The 18,350-nt window shown below is 38.2% G+C and overlaps 1 protein-coding gene across 2 annotated transcripts in view; it reads left to right on the top strand.

Annotated features, from left to right (window-relative positions):
- CNTNAP2 (contactin associated protein like 2) overlaps positions 1-18,350 on the top strand; it is a 1,044,217-nt gene that overhangs the window by 623,533 nt on the left and 402,334 nt on the right. For both annotated transcript variants that reach the window (XM_027675789.1, XM_027675790.1), the window contains one exon: positions 8,956-9,127. In XM_027675789.1, the coding sequence (XP_027531590.1) occupies positions 8,956-9,127 (172 nt within the window). The remainder of the gene's footprint in view (positions 1-8,955; positions 9,128-18,350) is intronic.

Here is an 18,350-nt window from a genome sequence, read left to right as displayed (position 1 = left end):
GAAAATATATAAATAGAATATAAATAGATTAATATGTTTAGTTTTAGAAGTTTAAAAAATTAATTTAAGGTGTTCAAAGCCTGTAAGTTACTGCTAACAGAAGTGTCAGAATAAACATTTAAGATGTAATGAATAGCTAAATGCACTTCAAATCTGAACACTTTCTCGGTTTTAAGTATATTTAAGCATTTATTAGCAGCCAAGCAAGTCTTTGGAACCAAGAGGTAATTCTGTTTTCTTGGTAAATCTCTGAAGATATTGGTACTTTCTGTGGTTATAGTTGACTCAGGGTATAAGGAGCTAAGTGAGAAAATTGGGAATACTGGAGAACATGCAGTGAATGGCTTGAAACTAGAAAAAGTGGTTAAGATACATAAACAAAAGCTCAGTTCCAAACTGGTGCAGTTTACCACAAAGCAATGTACTGTGACCATACAAACTGCAACTTACAGTGATTTTGCTTGGGTGATTAGCTACTCATCACCAAATGTTTTCATTTTGACTCCTTTGTTAACCGTACTGAAATAAAAATAACTGTTGATTAAAATATAAATCTCTTACGTGGAAGTAAATAATGTGAATCTGTAGCTGAATTGGTCCAATGACTTCTATACTACTATTTTGGAATGAAATAAATTTACCTTAGTGCATTGTAGACAGAGCTGTGCAGCACATAAAAATACAAAATAAGTTCACGTAGCAGCAACAAATAAAATGGCACAATTAGTGCTGGTAGTGTAATATCCACACTCTACGTCTCTTAAAGTACTAAATAGCAATATATATCTCTCTAACTGTTATATCCAGCAGTATCTAGGCATTTTTTTTGTCTTCATGGAGTATTTTTGGTAGAAGTGAAGAAGCAATAAGTTTGTAAATCTGGTGTACCTATATTCTTTTGTTGTAAAATAGAAAGCCTATAATAGCATATATTATATGGGTAGAGTAATGTACAAATTTGCTGCAATTTGATAATTCTGTGGCTTTCTGTATTTTCTATCATATTCAGATGGAAAATGGTAAAGTGTTAGATTGACTTAAATTAGCCAAGACTGGTAATAATCATAGTATCATAGAATCATAGAATCAGCCGGGTTGGAAAAGACCTTCAAGATCGTGAAGTCCAATCCTTGATCCAACACCACCGTAGTTACTAGACCATGGCACTAAGTGCCACATCCAGTCTCATCTTAAAAACCTCCAGGAACAGTGAATCCACCACCTCCTTGGGCAGCCCATTCCAATTCCTGATTATTCTCTCTGTAAAAAATATCTTCCTAATATCTAACCTAAACCTCCCCTGGCAGAGCTTAAGATCATGCTCTCTTGTCCTACTCCTGGTTGCCTGGGAGAAGAGACTGATGCCTACCTCACTCCAGTCTCCTTTCAGGGAGTTGCAGAGAGTGATGAGGTCTCCCCTGAGCCTCCTCTTCTCCAGGCTGAACAACCCCAGCTCCCTCAGCCTCTCCTCATAGGACTTGTGCTTGAGTCCCTTCACCAGCCTAGTTGCCCTACTGATCTGAGAATAGACGTTCTATGAGCGTCTTTTCTCCTAGATGGGGTTGGGTACAGTCTGCCAGACAATATCTCTATTTAGGAATGACATGGTCTGCATGCTTTGCAGGATAGAACTTTGAAAGTAGGAGAGGTACCATATTTGTAATTAAATCAGGGTAAAAAAAAAAAAAAACTAAACCCAAACAAAATGGTAAAAGGGTACCTTTGGCATGGAAAAATGAAGGGAAAGGAAAAAGATGTAATAGTTGAAGGTGAGATATACCTCAGCGCCCATTGCAATTAATTTCAAACACCTGAACTGGTACCTTGCAACCTGAAAGCCTGAGTTACAAACCTACTATTTTCCAACTGTAAAAGGAAAGCCCATATATATATTTGAATACTTCAAATTCTATGGCCACACATTTGGAAAAGTGCCTCAAAACAGTTCTTCTTAAGAAGTGCACTGCTGCTCACACTAAGTTCCACAGCAATCTGAGAGAAGCACTGATTCAACAAAGTTGGTGAAAAGAGACAATTATAATGTAGTCATAGAATCATAGAATCATAGAATCAGCCGGGTTGGAAGGGACCTCTGAGATCATCAAGTCCAACCTTTGATCCACTACCACCATGGTTACTAGACCATGGCACTAAGTGTACTGTTAAAGATAGCCTGCCTGGCTTTTGTTTTTGCTTTTGTCAGAGGACCTTCACAATTGTATGCCTCTATTTTGTTTTCCTTGGCTGTAATCCTAGCCATTTAGTATCTTGTAAAAGAGTATTTGTGAAACTTGTGTTGTGGCTTGAAGATAGTATGTTCACAGACAGTTGCTCAAATTTTGTCTGAGTATCTTTCGGTCTTTTTCTTACCTGCCTCTTTCCTCAATGTCCTACTTATAAACCATCATCAACTTATAAACAATACCAGTATAATTACATGTTCAGATAACCTCTTATGCTATACATGACCTATTTCTATGGTTTGGTCACCTAACCGTAGAATTTCTCTGGCACATAGCAAAGTAAATTGGTAGTGCTATATTGGTATTCTTTGCATCTCAGCTAGAGAGATTTTTTTAAAAATTCAGTCTCATCAAGAACTGTTAGGTACTGAATCAGTGTCGACATACCAAAGTAAAATCTAACTGAGGGTTAAGGAATGACAGCATGCAGAGAGACTGAAAAATCTCAGTACTTTTCCAGAACTGACTCCAATTCATAAGTAGACAGCTGGTGATAAAATATTCTTAGAGAAAAGGGTATGGCTGAAGACCAGATATCCAGAAGAGACAAAAAAAATCAGGAACCACACCACTGGTAGAAAGTGCCACCAAGTCTTGTGATATTATGTTCATAGAATCATAGAATCATAGAATCAATGGGGTTGGAAAAGACCTCCGAGACCATCAAGTCCAATTCTTGATCCAAGGATTAAACTTTTGTTAAACTTTTTCATCACACTACACTTTACATGTACAGAGAAGATTCTGTGAAGTCCACTGGAGACTTCATTAATGTTAGCATGTTTTACCTAGGGGCTCATGTGTGTCCCAGGAGTGCTAGAAGCACATCATCTTCTTGTTCTAAGCTCTAGCATTAGTAAAGTCCATTTTTCTCTGTGTATAAAGACATATTTGGGTTTTTAAGGTTAGTAATTTGCATTTGTTGGGATAGAATGTACTGCCTTACATTCAACCTCTGTATTTCTGTATATGCAACATAATGAAGACAAAATAAAGATTAATTTATTAGAAAATTACTTATTCAAGAAATTGGTAACTTTCAAACACATACAGAAAAATCCGCATTCTGGTTTACCTTACTGCATTCCACTAAGCTGAAAGACTCTGAAGTCGTGTTTATTTTCATCTTTATTTTCATCAGTATATGTTTCTATGATTTTCAGAACAGTTCTTACAGTTGCTAGAAATGGGATTCAAATGTCTTGGCAAACCCTGTCCTTAGTCCTCATATTCCCTAATACAGAAGGATGACTGGAATTAAAACAAGAGGCATTACTCTGTTGAAACCTCCTTTAACGGTCTGATATTTCTTCAAATACTTAGAAAGTATATGCATGTGTTTTTGAACATTTCTGTAGTTTTACAGAGATGCAATGAAATGAAAAAAAAATTCTATTTTAACTCATGTTGTTCATCTCTTCTGCAATTTTTTTTGTTTATTTCATGATTTTAAAGCAGGAACCTTCTACTTTTCTGAAGTTATTGCCTGTCTTTCACTTCACACTAAGGGCCCCATTTTGGTTTGACTGAAACAAGGATAAAATATTACAGTGAATTTGGGTCAGTAAGTGGATTGAGCTTTCCTTTCAGTGTTTATTCCTACTTATTATCATGTGAAAAATCAGCTGATCTTCAATCTAAGTATATTGTTAGGCACTGAATTTGAATTTTGTTCCACGGGTTCAGAATAGCATCTTTCAACTCTGTTTGATATGTATAGAAAATTTGAAGATTAGTTGTTACTTGAATGAGACTGCAGTGCTATTTATTCTGACCAATAAAGAATTTCTATCCTGACCAATAAAGAATTTTTTTTCCTTTCTCTCATTCTGCACAAAAGGGATCCTGGGTATATACTTGAAATACCCTACAAATATAAATCACTCTCAAACTTAAGATCAGTCACTTTTTCTATTGATTACTAGATCCTGCATCTACCCATGCAACTAGCTGAATACAATATAGACTACCAGTTAGATATCTAACTGGTAGGGGTTTTTTTAATGAGGAGTATTTTTTCTTTTAAAGAAGTAAAATATCAAGTACCATGTCTATACAAGCATTGTCCCATCATTAACTTACAAATGAAACAAAAGAAAAAAAATTTTCATGCCACAGAAGAAAAACTGTGTTCTTGTTACAATAAAATTTGCATTACATTTCAAGGAAAATCTGAGTGTTTAATATGGGGATACTAAATAATATCAAAATGTTTATTCAGACCCTAGTATGGTATTTCATTATTTCATTTCAGGCCAGATCTCAGAAACAAGTAGTTTAATCAGATGTTTAAAGACATATTCTGACTGTATGTTCTTCCATTATTATACCATGGACCTGAATGTATTCGTCCTTCAACTTCCTTTCTTATAATGCCTTTGATAGAACATTATTCAGCTGATTGGAAGAGAGATATAATAGACCTTGACACTGGAAAAGGAATATTTTTTTTAATTTCAGAAGTGTTTTATTATACTATATTTGTTTGGTTTTTTTTATTTTAATATATTAAAGACACTTCTAATATAGAAAAGAGCATGAATCAAAACTATAGATTTTCTGATTTTTCTTGCAAGTTTGAAATAGGATCAGGAGCTGGATCAAGAGTTTTGCCTGTTCTGTATTTGGTAAGTCAGAATGAAGTCCTGGATACAAATTTTATTGAATGCAAGAAAATTCAGATTTAATCCATGTCTGACCTTTGCAGGATAATCCATCTCTTTGTGGTCTTAAAATGTGAAAAATAAAATTGTAAGATACAGATTCTGTATGGAAAAAGTCAGAAAGATGTAGAAATCACAGGATAACAGAGTTTACCTGACTTTGAACTGCATTTGTAATCATAAGCATGAACATTGTTTTAAATATCTAAACTGCACTTTATGTGCATTTTGTAGATGTACATAGTTTGTTGTCAACAAGAAGATCAATACAGTACTGTCCAAATTGTTAATTCATTATTTAGCCTTTCTAGTGACACCATTACTGTCAGCTTTGGTTATAGAACTTCATTTATTTAAAATTTCATTTACTGTGGGAAGGATGAGGAAGTGACTCATGTCTCAATAATGGAAATCTGGAAGGAGAAGATGTTGTCGTGTGTATTGAATTAACAGCCACAAGGTACTAGGTCATTTTGAGGTTTATGTTTCAAGCAGAAGTGTTGCTCAAATGATTATCACTGGAATTATCTTAAGTGTTCAGGTCCCACCAAAATTAATGGGCATTAGACTAGTAGTTCAAAACCAGCGTAGGTTTTATATACAGGGTTTATCTGGTTGCTTTTGAAATTATCTCTGCATAACTATCTGTTAGCATGAGGGGACCCCTGGTGGCCTAGTGGTTAGCATGCAGGACTCTCACCTCTGCGACCCAGGTTCGAATCCCAGCCAGTCCCCCGGGCAGATGGAACCCGATAGCCCTGTAAGGCCATCCATCTATGAGAAGGTCACTCTAAACAAACCTACGTCCTGAGGACCTCACTGCCATTGTCCAAGCTTGCTTGGCCCCGGCAGATGAACCTTAGGATTAAAGGGTGGGCTCAGTTCAGCGCAGGCTGTGTCTCACCTAAAAAATCCATTGCGCAGGCTGGAAAGGTAAAAGACCTTTCCCCAGATCTTCGTTCGCGAAGACTGGCCATTATTATAGTATAGCATGACTGAAATGCCTTGACACCCAGTCAGCCTCACAGACATTTTATGCAAGGTGCTGTAATAGTGCATAAACCCCCCACCCCCTTCCAGTTTTCTCACATGACTAAAAACAGCAAATGGAGTAGCAGCAAGACAGGCAAAAGAAGGACATATGAATGAGAAAATTACAGCCTTCATCCATTGATAGCTACAGCAAAAATCAGAATCTCAAGATGACTAATGCTCAGTGTACCCCACTCTCTTGGGTAATAGAGGAAAGCTTGATTTATGTAGTTAGGTTGGAGCAGCTGCCACCTCCAGCTACTCCATCCCACGACTCTATTCTTCTCCAGTCAATGAACGCCGGGACCTGGGGTCTCCAACAAGGCTGAGAGACCCAGCTGCCACCTTCCTGTCTGCAGGTTCAACCAGTAGCAAAGCACAGAGAACGTACTAGAGAGCAGTGATAACTGTGCACTAATATTGTGTATGCCAAGAATTGATACTTAGATGCAGTGAAGCTGAGAATCACATATTGGAATACCTGTGTGGTTCGTTCTCGAATGGTATCAAGTATTAGTAACAATTTGCTTAAAAATATTGTTGAATCTGATAATACATTTGTAACTTAGATGTCTAGTTCATACTCTTTATGATGTGAAGAGTGAATTGTGGCTCTTGGTTTTGATCTACTTTTCAGTTAGTGTTTGAAGGATGGTGGATAATCTTTCATTATATTCAGATATATCTGTATAATTTCTCTGGCTTTGCTAGGTTTACATGAACATTGCTAAGAATTTATCCCAGTGCTGGTAAATTTGAATTTAATATTTAAAACAAAGGAATTGTGGAAGTGCTCTGAACTGGAAGATGATACGCAGGTTTCCTGCACAGCTCTGCTAATGCACTGAAGACCTAAATGGCCATGTGCTTGGTGTTAGTTTGGGGATTCTTGTTTGGAAGCAGTTATAGGGAACATTCAGTGACAGTTTAAAAAACAGACAGTTATACTGCAAGAGTGACCTGCTTAAATATAACCGGAGAAAGCACCTATTAGGAACATGCAAATATTGTGCTTGCATCCTCCAAACAACAGAGAATTAACTTGCACTTTTGTCTCTTTGTACTGTTGTCTGTAAAGCCTTTAACAGTTTAATCAGTTACTGGGAAAAAAACTTGAAAAAAGTTGGAGGCAGGTTTCTGAAAGCCCTTTTCATCAGATAAGTCACTAGTCAGTGCACACGATGGGAAGACAATATAAATAATGTCCCTACAACTTGATCTTTCTGCCAGTCCAAAATAAAAATGAGGTTATTATGCACTAGTTAGGCATTTGGGGGATCCCTAGGAGCTTTCCTTCTCCAGTGGATGTGTATTAGTGTGAGGGGTTTATTTATCTTCCTCACAGCAGTTTATAACTCCCTGCAATTTTACTCCAGAGGTGATATGACCCCAAGGCAAGCCTTTGCCTAACTCCTTAAAATACCTGTCAGAGCTACTCTCCCCACAGAGCTAAGTTTTAGCTTTGTCACTGCTTAATTACTATAGCATCTCTGATTAATTCTGTGCCACCACCAGTGAACTCTGAAGTAAATGTTTACTGAAGTGAGTAGGGGAAATTTAGGAGCTACCAATAGTAAATTTAGATGATGGGCAAGGTTGTTTCAGGAAACCTTTAAAAAGCTCTGACAAAACCTTTCAGTTAAAATGTGGCTTGATTATATTTTGGGAAAGACTTATGTTTAACTTGGGGTACCAAAGTAGGCATCATCTGTCCTCAAGCCACAGTTACTTCTTTCTGTCCTCTATTTATTACCCTCCCTTTCAGCCAATTCAACTGCTTGTGCGATATGTGATAAAGTGATTTTGGGAACGGAAGTTAAAAATATGTTCATTCCCTTTTTTCCTGCTGCTGTTCAAAGTATTAGTTTGATAATCTGTAATTCTCCTGTCTCCACAAATGCTATTGGAGAAGGCAGTAAGACATTGCAGATAGGCAAGTTGGCTGGGAAAGTGGGAGAAGGAATGGGAGCTGCATAATGTCTTAGCTACCAAAACAAATGTGTGTGATTTTTTTACCCTTGACAGACAAGTACTGAATGGCTGGTCATCTACCTAGCTGAACTCTGCTACACCATTATGCATTTTCAGACTTTTTACCTTTTTTTACCAATAAATTGTTGTTAGCCCCTCTCTCTTCCTTCCTGATCTCATAGACCTCTTGAACAGATTCTGTCTAAATTATTTTCTTGAAGGTTTTTCACGGAGGTCATTGTTAAAGATTTATAAGTAGTGAATGAGGTTCTCCACTGTCTTATCGAGGACATTTTTCTCAAGTATATTGACACATTTACTTCTGAGGGGCATTCTGTTAGACAATTGCATACAAACATCCTCTGTCTCCTTGCCTTTTAGCCTGAGCAAGACACTAATTCATTCTCATCTCTTATAAACCACCTTCAAACAGACAAGAAAATAAATATATTCAGAGCGAAATTGAAAACACTATAAAATGTCCTCAGATTCCTCAGAAGTGGTCCAGGACATTAGATTTTAGGGCTATTTTCAAGTTTACAGAAAGTTTCCAGCACAAGTATTCATTGCCCGTGAACAAAAAGATAAAGTGACAAAAATATGAAGCCTGGTTCTAGAGAAAGCTGAACTGGAAATTCACTTCATGGTATACATGGAATATATTTTTATTCAGAAAAATCAGAGAAATTGGAATGTGATTCCTAAAATATAGCAGGGAGATAAATCCTTTTCCTATTCCCTTAATATTTGTATGAGAGAGAAAGAATGAGAAACAGCAGTAGAGAACTGGAGGAGGAAAGGGTAGCAGAAAACTTCCACTCTTTAGACAAAAATTGGTTGATCATCAGCTGTACTATGTAAATTCTTTCAGGTAGTTGCCAATTACTTAATAAAATTTCCATGTTAATGAATAACTGTGTAATAAATCATTGCTACATTGCCTTTTTTTCTCTCATCTAGAAAACATCTCTCTTTTCCTGTAAAAAAAACTGGCTTGAGTAATAATATATGCACTTAATAATGCTCTTTATTTTGGTGCTCTGCAGGGTTTCCTGTACAGATGAATGACTCGGATCACGCGCTACTTCAGCATTCTTTTCAAGGATGCATGCAGTTTATTCATGTGGATGATCAGCTGGTGGATTTGCACGCAGTGGAGCAAGGCCAGCTGGGAAGCTTTGCTAATGTCACCATTGACATGTGTGCCATTATTGACAGGTAAGTTGCAGAGAGATCACCCACGGTATGGTACACTGATATGTCCTGCATAGTCTGAAAATATACAGTGATACAGAAAAGATGGTCCTGACACTGTCAGTGATCATGTCAAGGTGGTCCTACCTTTTTAGCAGTGGGAACCATGCATAGGTAATGGAGAGGATGGCTTTAAATTGTAGACTGTGTAGGGTGCAGTGGAAGGCATGTCTCAAATCTCCCCACTCACAGGCAGAGGAGGAGGTGAAAAGTTCTTGTAAGTCAGATTCATCCTACAGATCAATAGTAGGGCTGCCTTGAATAGAGGAAACTCTTCACACACTTTGTCTGTTTCTTAGAGTGTTATGGAGACCTTTTTGCAACTAGAAGTTGTGCTTTCTGGCTTCAGTGCCTTCTGGATTCACTGAATTCCTCAGAGAACTAAAGCATGTTTGCATACCTGTGCATGTAATAAATGCTCAAACTTTATTAAAATATTGCTTACTGGGTTTCCTTGTTTGTTGGGTTTTTTTCCAAACTGAGAAGAGTAATTCAGAATTAGGGCAGCCTTTTCCTCTGAGCCCTACCTTTTCATCCACTTATGTGTGTTTATTTATGTTGCTTCTGATTAATAGTTTCTTTGTTGGCAAAAAAGGAAAATACTAGGAAAGACAGGGAAAGAGCAAGTAGCCCAACTCCTGAACACAGGCAACATGGCTTATCATTAAAATTACTTGTATGTTAAACCCATTCAGCTGAAAATCTGAAAATAGCTTTTTTAAATACAGCTATGAAAGAAGCAAAGACTACAAGATCACAGAACCCTAGAATAATTCAGGTAAAAGGCACCTACTGGAGTTCATGTGGTCCAAGCCCCATTCAATGCAGGGCCAACTTCAAAGCTAAATCAGGTTACTCAGGGCCATGTTCTGAATTGACTTCTGAATATCTCCAAGGATGAAGATTCCACAAGCTGAGTGACTTTGGGTATCATCAACAAATATCTGCTGGGTAAAGAAATGCATGTGCTTTTCATTTCCTACTGTACATTAGGAGACTCAAAGAGATAGATGCTATTGTAAAAAATGAAGTATGACGTACTGCTTTGGTCTTGCAAAATACCTTCTCTTCCTGAAATGTAAACATCCATTTGCACTAAACAAGTTGTGGTGAGTTGACCGTGGCCAGCAGCCAAACACCTACCCTTACCTTTTGCTCTCTTCCCTCTCCTGGGAGATGCGGAGAAGACCAGAAGCAAGGTGAAAAGACTTGTGGATTAAGGTGACAGTTTAATAAGAAAAGCAAAAGCTGCACATGTAAACCAAAAAAAAAAAAAAGAGGAATTCATTCACTACTTTGCATCAGCAGGCAAATGTCCAGCTGCTCCCTGGGAAACAGGCCCTCAGCACGTGTAATCGTTGTTTAAGAAGAGAAACTTCCTCCTCCATTCTCTAGTTTTTATTGCTGGGCATGATGTTCTACAGTATGGGATTTCCTATGATCAGTTTGGGTCAGCTACCCCAGCTATGTTGCCATCTAAATTCTTACCCCCATCCTCCTGGCCTTTATGGGGAAGAGTGTGGAGAGAAAGCCTTGATGCTGTGTAAGCCCTGTCCAGCAGCCAAAACAGTGTTCTGTTACCAACATGGTAACAACTGGGAAACACAGCACCCATGTGCTGCTGTCAGAGGGATGAAGTTTGTTCTGTCTCTTCACACATATCTGAAATTAAAACAAACTTCTGTGGTTAGTATTTGGCAGTTTGAATTGCTTGGTTTTATGTTGAATATTTGTTTTTTAGAAATGTACACTAACTTGGAAGAAAGAATGTGAAGATACAGTTAATTAAGTCTTTGCTTTTCCCCCAGTGGAAAAATTTAAGCTTGTGTGACAGTATATTGATCCCAATGATTGAACCCACTTATGTGAGTTTCTATTAGAAATAATTCAGTTATTATAGGGAAGTTAATCAGATTTAAGCTTTTACAATGTATTAGTATGTAATTACAAGTAACTTACAGAGTTAGTTAATTAGAATCAAAGCTTTACAATACATTTATGAAAAATAAGACTTAAGACTTCCTATATGTCAAGCAGCTTACTTTGGAAGTTAACTTCATATAAAAGTTACTATTTAGAAGCTATTTCTTTCTATAACACATCATAAACGTTTAAATATTTCATATGCTATATGCCACATAAAAATATTATATATAGTGGCCTTTCATTATGTGAAAATATTGTTATGCTTTATGTATATATATTGTGTATTATATATTGCATTTATTATATATATAAAATCTGTATTCGTAATATATTTTAGCATAAATAACTGTTTTAGATATGGTTATGTATATATGTTTTCTTTATATAAATGATGTATTCTCACTCTGTTTCTCTCTTCTGCTACCTTGGACACTGGTATCATCCTCATATAAATTAAAATTGTATGTCTTACATTTAGCTTTTTAATCACAGGAAGATTGTGTTGCAGGCAGCGTAACAATTGTGTAATCATAGGAAATTAGAATAGTATTCAAAGAATTTTCTTAGGGTTGGCTTTGTTTTTTCCAGTGATTGAGATGTAATCAAGTTTGTTGTTTTCCCACAATCAAGTTTATTTCTCTGTATTTTGCACTTCAAAACAAAGCCTTTGGCTGAGAAATAACAATGCCAAGCTTTAGATCTGATTGGATTTTCATTGCTGTCTTATTAACATGTGCAAATAAGAGTTTACAAGCACTTCTATTACAATATGCCACTATATATGACATTTTTTATGTGGCTTTCTTTTAAAGAGTCTGAGTACCATGTGTGCTATATATCATCTCAATTTCACTTCCTTTGAAATGGGAAGATACTCATGGTGTGTTATAATTGGATCCTCCTGCTTTTTTTAAACAAGTTTGGATCTGAATCATAAAGGCTTCAGTCATCATCAACATGGAAATCGCTTTCATAGCCACACTTCAGTGAAGACCTCCACTGGGCAAAATGATAAGCTGTCACATTGAATTATTCCTACTGTAAACTTCCACCATTTGATTCGGGGGACAAAAGGTGAAGCTGTAAATGATGGCCTTTTTCTTCACTAACCAGAGTGATTAGTAAGGAGGGGAGAGTTTTTTCTATAAGAGCATAACAAAAGGTACTGAGGATTTGTTGAGTTCCTGTTGTACCTCCTTGGAGGTGACTGTATCCAAAGTCCCAGGTTCTGCCAAGCTAAACACTGGCCCCTGTATGGAAAAGGTTTCTGCATTTTATTTCCAGTAGCTTTTAAGATGTTTGAAGAATAGTCATGTTAGTGTATTACACTTGTACTTGGGAGATAAAAGTTCTGAACCCATGTCACGGGTCGGAGTGGAAGGCTTAGACAAAATTTATTAAAGAAGCCCTTCTGTTGAGTCACGAGGTGCAGAAAGGACTCCCTTGCTTTCTAAGCTCCTTCTCAGAGAGGAGCCTATGTGTGGCTGGATCAAATCTTAGCCTCAGATTATGTCAAGGTTTAAATTTAAGGAATGACTGAGATGTGATTGAACCCCTTTTGTCCTGCAGGTTTTAATGCTTGGCAAAATGAGAATATTTATATAAAATGAATCATTTATTATTACAACTGATCAGACAAAAGATCTTAGAATTATTTACTACACAATATAAAAGCTAAAAATACTAGTAGTATAATATAAGATAGGATAGTGCACTATATTGAAGCAATTATATTAAAGCTAGCAAAAGGAAATAGTTATTAAGTAGAGATTTGATGTAACTCACCCATACCAGTGCTCTTGGGGAGATCTCTTTTGCTCAACCTCGAGGAGTATCCTTGGAGTGCCTCCCCAGCCAAGGGATGAATCTCCACACATACACCCCAAGAAGGGTTAGAAGAACCTGACTGCATTGAAAGCGGACTGGTCTTTTATAGTATAAAGTGATTGGCTGCTAGTCACAAATTTGCAGGCCAGCTACTAGCTTATCTGTCACATCCAACTTCAAAAAGCAGAATGTGTGCCTGCGGTTTGGTGAACAAGGATGGTTTTAGCATAATTCAACACCCAAAACAGCACCCTCGCACACAGGGTAACTCTTCACAGATAGCTTGCTCAATGTCTTTCACTGTTTGGGTGATGCCCTCCTGCCACAACCAATGATTTTTCATTTTCAGTTTTCCTCTCCTCACATGAGCATTTTGCTATTGCAAAGACTACAAGCTGACATCTTATTACAAGGGAACACCAAGGCTAAGGGACATTCTCTTTTTACCAGTGGCCAAATAGTATATATACATATAATTTCGTGCAGGTATGTATATAGTAACTACAGGCAGTAAAAATGCTACTGAGAAAAAACAGCCCTGTTTCTGTCTCTTAATCACCTCTAAGTATTAGGAATGGAAGTTGCATTATTGTCACAGTGATCAACATGCTGTACTGCTTTTGACAGCACAGGTCCCTATGCACCTCCTTTACTTAACATTAACAATCTAACCTGTTATTACAGTCCACAGGGTACCATTGTTCTTTAGGATTTTAGTACAGGACATTGAACAGGAATTATTACTCACAACTAATTTATTCCAACAGTCTTTGAGACTTCTAAATCTTGCCTTACTTTTTTGCGGCTAGAATTATGGAATTTAATCACTAAATCATAATTAGGAGTTACTCAAACAATTTCAAAATATAGTGTCAAATCTGTCATTGAATACTTTGCGGCATATAAGCCAATTTTAGTGAAAATCTCTGTGTGCCATAACAGGTGATGTGACAAAAGTGGTGGGAAAAAATGGAAAAATTTTCATGTTTCTGGTGTTTTATGAATTTGTAAATTGTGGGATTCCCTCTGTAACCCAGTGAGATGAATTAGATGCCATTTTTTGATAATAATTTCATGTTATAGAATTAATTTAAGTAATAAGATATGTGCAGCAGAACATTTCTGGATGATTGTTGCTTAGCTGCTGTGGGGATACACTGTATGAGAGGGTGCCAGCATTTGGCTTTAATCCTGTAAAACCACATTCTCTAAACTGCGTGATTACCAATCAAAATTTGAGATAATTCATCTAAATAACAAAACACAGCAAGTATATTGGTACATAAAAAATGACCACAATGTAACTGGCAGCAAGATAAAATTGGCATTAGAAATCATCATTACAAATAGTATTAGAGATCTTCAATTCTGGCTCTTCACACAGACTTTAGGATTCTGGCCTTCCTCACTGCTCTCCACCTCCCTCTCTCAATTCAGTGGTGAGGCAGACAGTGAGCAGTAAGATAGACATGATCCAGCAGTACTCTGCATAAGAAGATGACATAACAATGTCCTGACTGGAAGTAAAGCCTGCTTTACAGTTGATTTTTTTTCCAAGAAAAATTCACAAAAATTAAGTAAAATAGGACTGAGGAAGAGCTGAAACTATACCATGACTTCAGCCTGCAGGTGTTCCTGGCCATATGGCTGGAAGCCACTTCCTGCATGTGCCTTCTTCCTCTCCTTTTCCTCTCCCCACTTCTCTCTGAAACCATACAAACTTTTGATGTGGAAATGGAGATAAAAATTGTCTTTCAACACAAGACATTCAAGTGTATTTACTTCATAATCCATCTCAGTCCAGAAAGGTCACTTTGTAGACAGAGATTATAGCTCAGATGACAGTGTTTTTAATACCGTGGCACTTCTCCCCTCTGTACCAGTGTAACAACTGCCATATTATTAACACAAATCAGTAGACAGATAGAAGGTTACAAACTCTACAGAGCTAGCTGCAAAATAGGAATAGTTTAATTATCTTTCTCTTCATAATATATCTTAGTTTTCTGCATTTTTTTAACTGTGAAAAAAATCTCAATTCTCTCATATTAAACTCTTTAAAACTCTTTAAACTCTTTAAAAAAAAGAACTCTTTAAAAATCAGGGGAAAGTAGGCATGAGAAACATTAAAAGTTGAATGAACTGGGTTTTTCCATGTGTTAACAAACTTTGTCCCTTGCACACAGCTGGAAAACTTAGATCATGGAAGCTTCCACAAAAAAAAAAAGGCAGCACCAAGGAATGTAGTAGGACTGCATGGACGGAAGGTGAAAACGTGAGGTTCCCTCTGTGGAATGGTATGACTAATGACCCAGACTGTTAAATAACTTAATAGTGTAATCAGTAACTGTTTAAGCAAAATGGGTTGTTTGAATGCTATTTTATGCCTTTTCCATGTTTTTTGGATTTTTTTTACATTTTAATGTATATTACGCAGGTTGCAATAGTCAATAACATTGTTATGAGACTCTTTCAAGTAACTGTGGGTTATATATCATCTTGTAGCTGGACATTTTGAAATCTCCGAAAATCCTTAGTTGTTCTTTGTCTCATATTTAGTCCTACATAAGCTCCTCAGGGAGAGGAAAAAAATCTTCTTTTATTTTAACTCTAAGAAATATAAATACTTTTTCTATAATTATTAAAAATGTAGGCTGTGAAATAATTTTCTAGAGCAAGTGGATTATTTGTTCATGATAAATACTTGTTCTTGCTAAAACAAAAAGTAAGTCAGTAAATATTTAGGTATACTGAAGAAGGACGAATATGTAAAGCAGAGTTCTGCATAACTTGACAGGTAATAGTGGTGGTCTCTGAGCTGCAGGGTTCATTTCCTCCATGGCTTGAAAGAGTACCAGCACTGAGTTTGTCCTTGGGAGCCAAGTGGCAGAGGATGCATCAGGGACGCCCAGCAGCTGTGCCCAGTGCACGGTCACCAAGGGCAGGGACAGCACCAAGGGCAGGGCCTCCTGGGCACAGGGACTGCCTTGGGGCCAGTATCCCAAAGACCTTCCTTCTGAAGGATGTTTGGCAGAGGATGGGGCTAATGCAAGTGGAGCTGTGGATGGAGGACCCCTTCGCTCCCATGGCACAATGCCACCATCCTGCAACACAGTAATCACAGTGCAGGGTAAAAGGGAGCATCCTCCCATCTCCCACTGCCAGAGCTGGCCTTGGAACTGCCCAAACATATAAGAGAGATAGTCCGGGAGGAGCTGTAGAATTACTTGGAGGGAGGCTGGGGGAGGAGGATTGGAGGCTGGACAAGGCTGCTGGAGGTTCTCCACTGCAATGCCAGCTTCCAGCAGGGCCCCCTTCAAAGCTCATCTAAAGGATTGAAATCTTTTTTCAGCTGGATAGCCATGGCAACACCAAGGGAATGCCTTTAGAAGCATGGCAGAACTCACTATCCTCATCCCTGCTGTGGAACCAGGGACCAGCAGTCATAAGAAAAGAGGTGCAGAGATGTTGCAAGGGATCCCAGTGCTTTGGAGCACTCACTGGTGGCCTGCCAGATGTGGGAAGGATTCTTTCCTCAAAGGTGGATCAGGCTGAGTGCATTTGGTCACTCTTGGAAGCCTCTGACATGGCTCCAGGTAGGGCAGAATAGAGCTCAGACATTTCCTGGGAGGTGTGACCAGCTTGTGGAATGAGGAAGAAGGTCTTACTCTTATGCTCGGGGAATAGCTGATTGCCATATATAGGGTCAGAAAGGAATTTTCCACCCAGGCAGACTGCCACTGGCCCCCAGAGTTTTTTTTTTACTTTCTATGCAACATCAAGCATGTGATGGTAGTAGTTCCTCTGGGCCCTTTTGGCCAGGTTGCTGCCTGCTGTTCATGCCCCACAAAGATGGCCACTCTTCCCTGCAGCACTTTTTACCTTCCTATGCAGCACTGAGCATGACCGCTTGGCCTCCTTTGGGCCATTTTGGCCAGGTACCTGCTGCCCCTGTGCCCCATATCTGGTGGGAGGAAGCTTTCTAGAGTTCCACGGTGGGCCCAGGGGTTCTTGTTCTCTGTGACATTGAGCACAGCCCTTATCAGGGCTCCTCTGGGCCCCTGCAGCTTGGTTCTTGCCCACTGCTCTTGCATCTCCAAGACATTACTCGTGCCCTGCCTCTCTCTGGGTCTCTCTTTTCCAGTCCCTTCACCATCTTTTTTGCCCTTCTTAGCAACCTTTTTAAATAGTGGGGCCAAATTTACAGGATTGCATTCCCGTACTGTGATCCCTCATAATACAGGGATGCAATTATTGCAGCTATAAGTGAATTATTTCAAGACTTGCTGTTTCTGCATGCATTTGTCTTGTGGGGTCCTTTTCAAAGAGAAAAACATGGTCTTAAGATGCATAGACTACCTGTTTGTTTTTTGAAGTGTAAATCAAAACAGAGGGTTTAGCTTCTTAGTTACATGTAGGTGAAATCCTTGCCACTTCAAAACTGTTTATTTCCTAAAAGTCCTCTGAACAGAGGACCCTCATGGAAACGGAATCCATCTCTACCCTTACTCTGCCTGGTGATTCATCTAATCCACATTTGGACGTGGGGCAGTGCCTGTCTCATCACACTGAGCTTGCATCAAAACGCTGAGATTCTTTAACAGAGTAGACAGAGTCCAGCGGCTTTCTGCACCCATTGCATTACATTTTGCAAACTAATTACGAAATGCCTGCTAGAATATTTTTGTTCTCAGCCTTTTAATCAAGTTAAAAAACTGTGGAAGTTTATTTGTGTCTGAATAAGATCATCAGCAATTTCAGCAGAACTGTCAAGAGCTAACTGTTCCTCCTAGATGTCTCTAGGTAGTTATCCATAGAAGGAGACTGAATTATCATGCCTGGAAGAAGTGCCTGATTGTACATGCCATTCCATGCTCATCATAGGTGATCGTATTCCCTGAGCTGGCACAGGAGAGCATCCAGTTGATTCACAGGCATTTTTGATTTTGCTGCTGGTCAAGTCCACTTACTTTTTTATTCCTGCCCAAGTCACCCTTAGGTACATCTGGACAAACTTTATGTTTTAACCCTTGCATCTTCAAATCTGATGACCTGCTTCAGCCACCATGATTGCCCAGGCACATGCTGTGAGCTCCACAATATGGGGGTTTGTGTTTGGTAGATGAGAGAGAAGGGGTTCCTGTCACAAAGAGACACAACTGCCTACATTTACTATTCTGGTAAGATTAGCAGGGAAAGGGTTTGAAGAAAAGTTAATGGTAATGGTAAACTTTTAAAATCTTATTAAAATAATATTACAAGCTCTTTTGGCAAAACCTCTGCTTTTTTGCTGTCTGCCACAACATGACTGATATAGGAACAGCTTAATCAAATGGTGTAATCTACAAATTATGACGGTCATGAGCAATGTCTTTGTGTGGAAATTAATTTCTTATTTTTTCTAACATACATTAATTTACTCAGGGGACTTGAT

Source organism: Neopelma chrysocephalum, unplaced genomic scaffold (assembly GCF_003984885.1).
Source record: "Neopelma chrysocephalum unplaced genomic scaffold, ASM398488v2 Primary Assembly neopelma1_26, whole genome shotgun sequence".
NCBI lineage: Eukaryota > Metazoa > Chordata > Aves > Passeriformes > Pipridae > Neopelma > Neopelma chrysocephalum.
The sequence above is the reverse complement of the archived record's forward strand: the minus strand, read 5'-3'. Positions and strand labels throughout refer to the sequence as shown.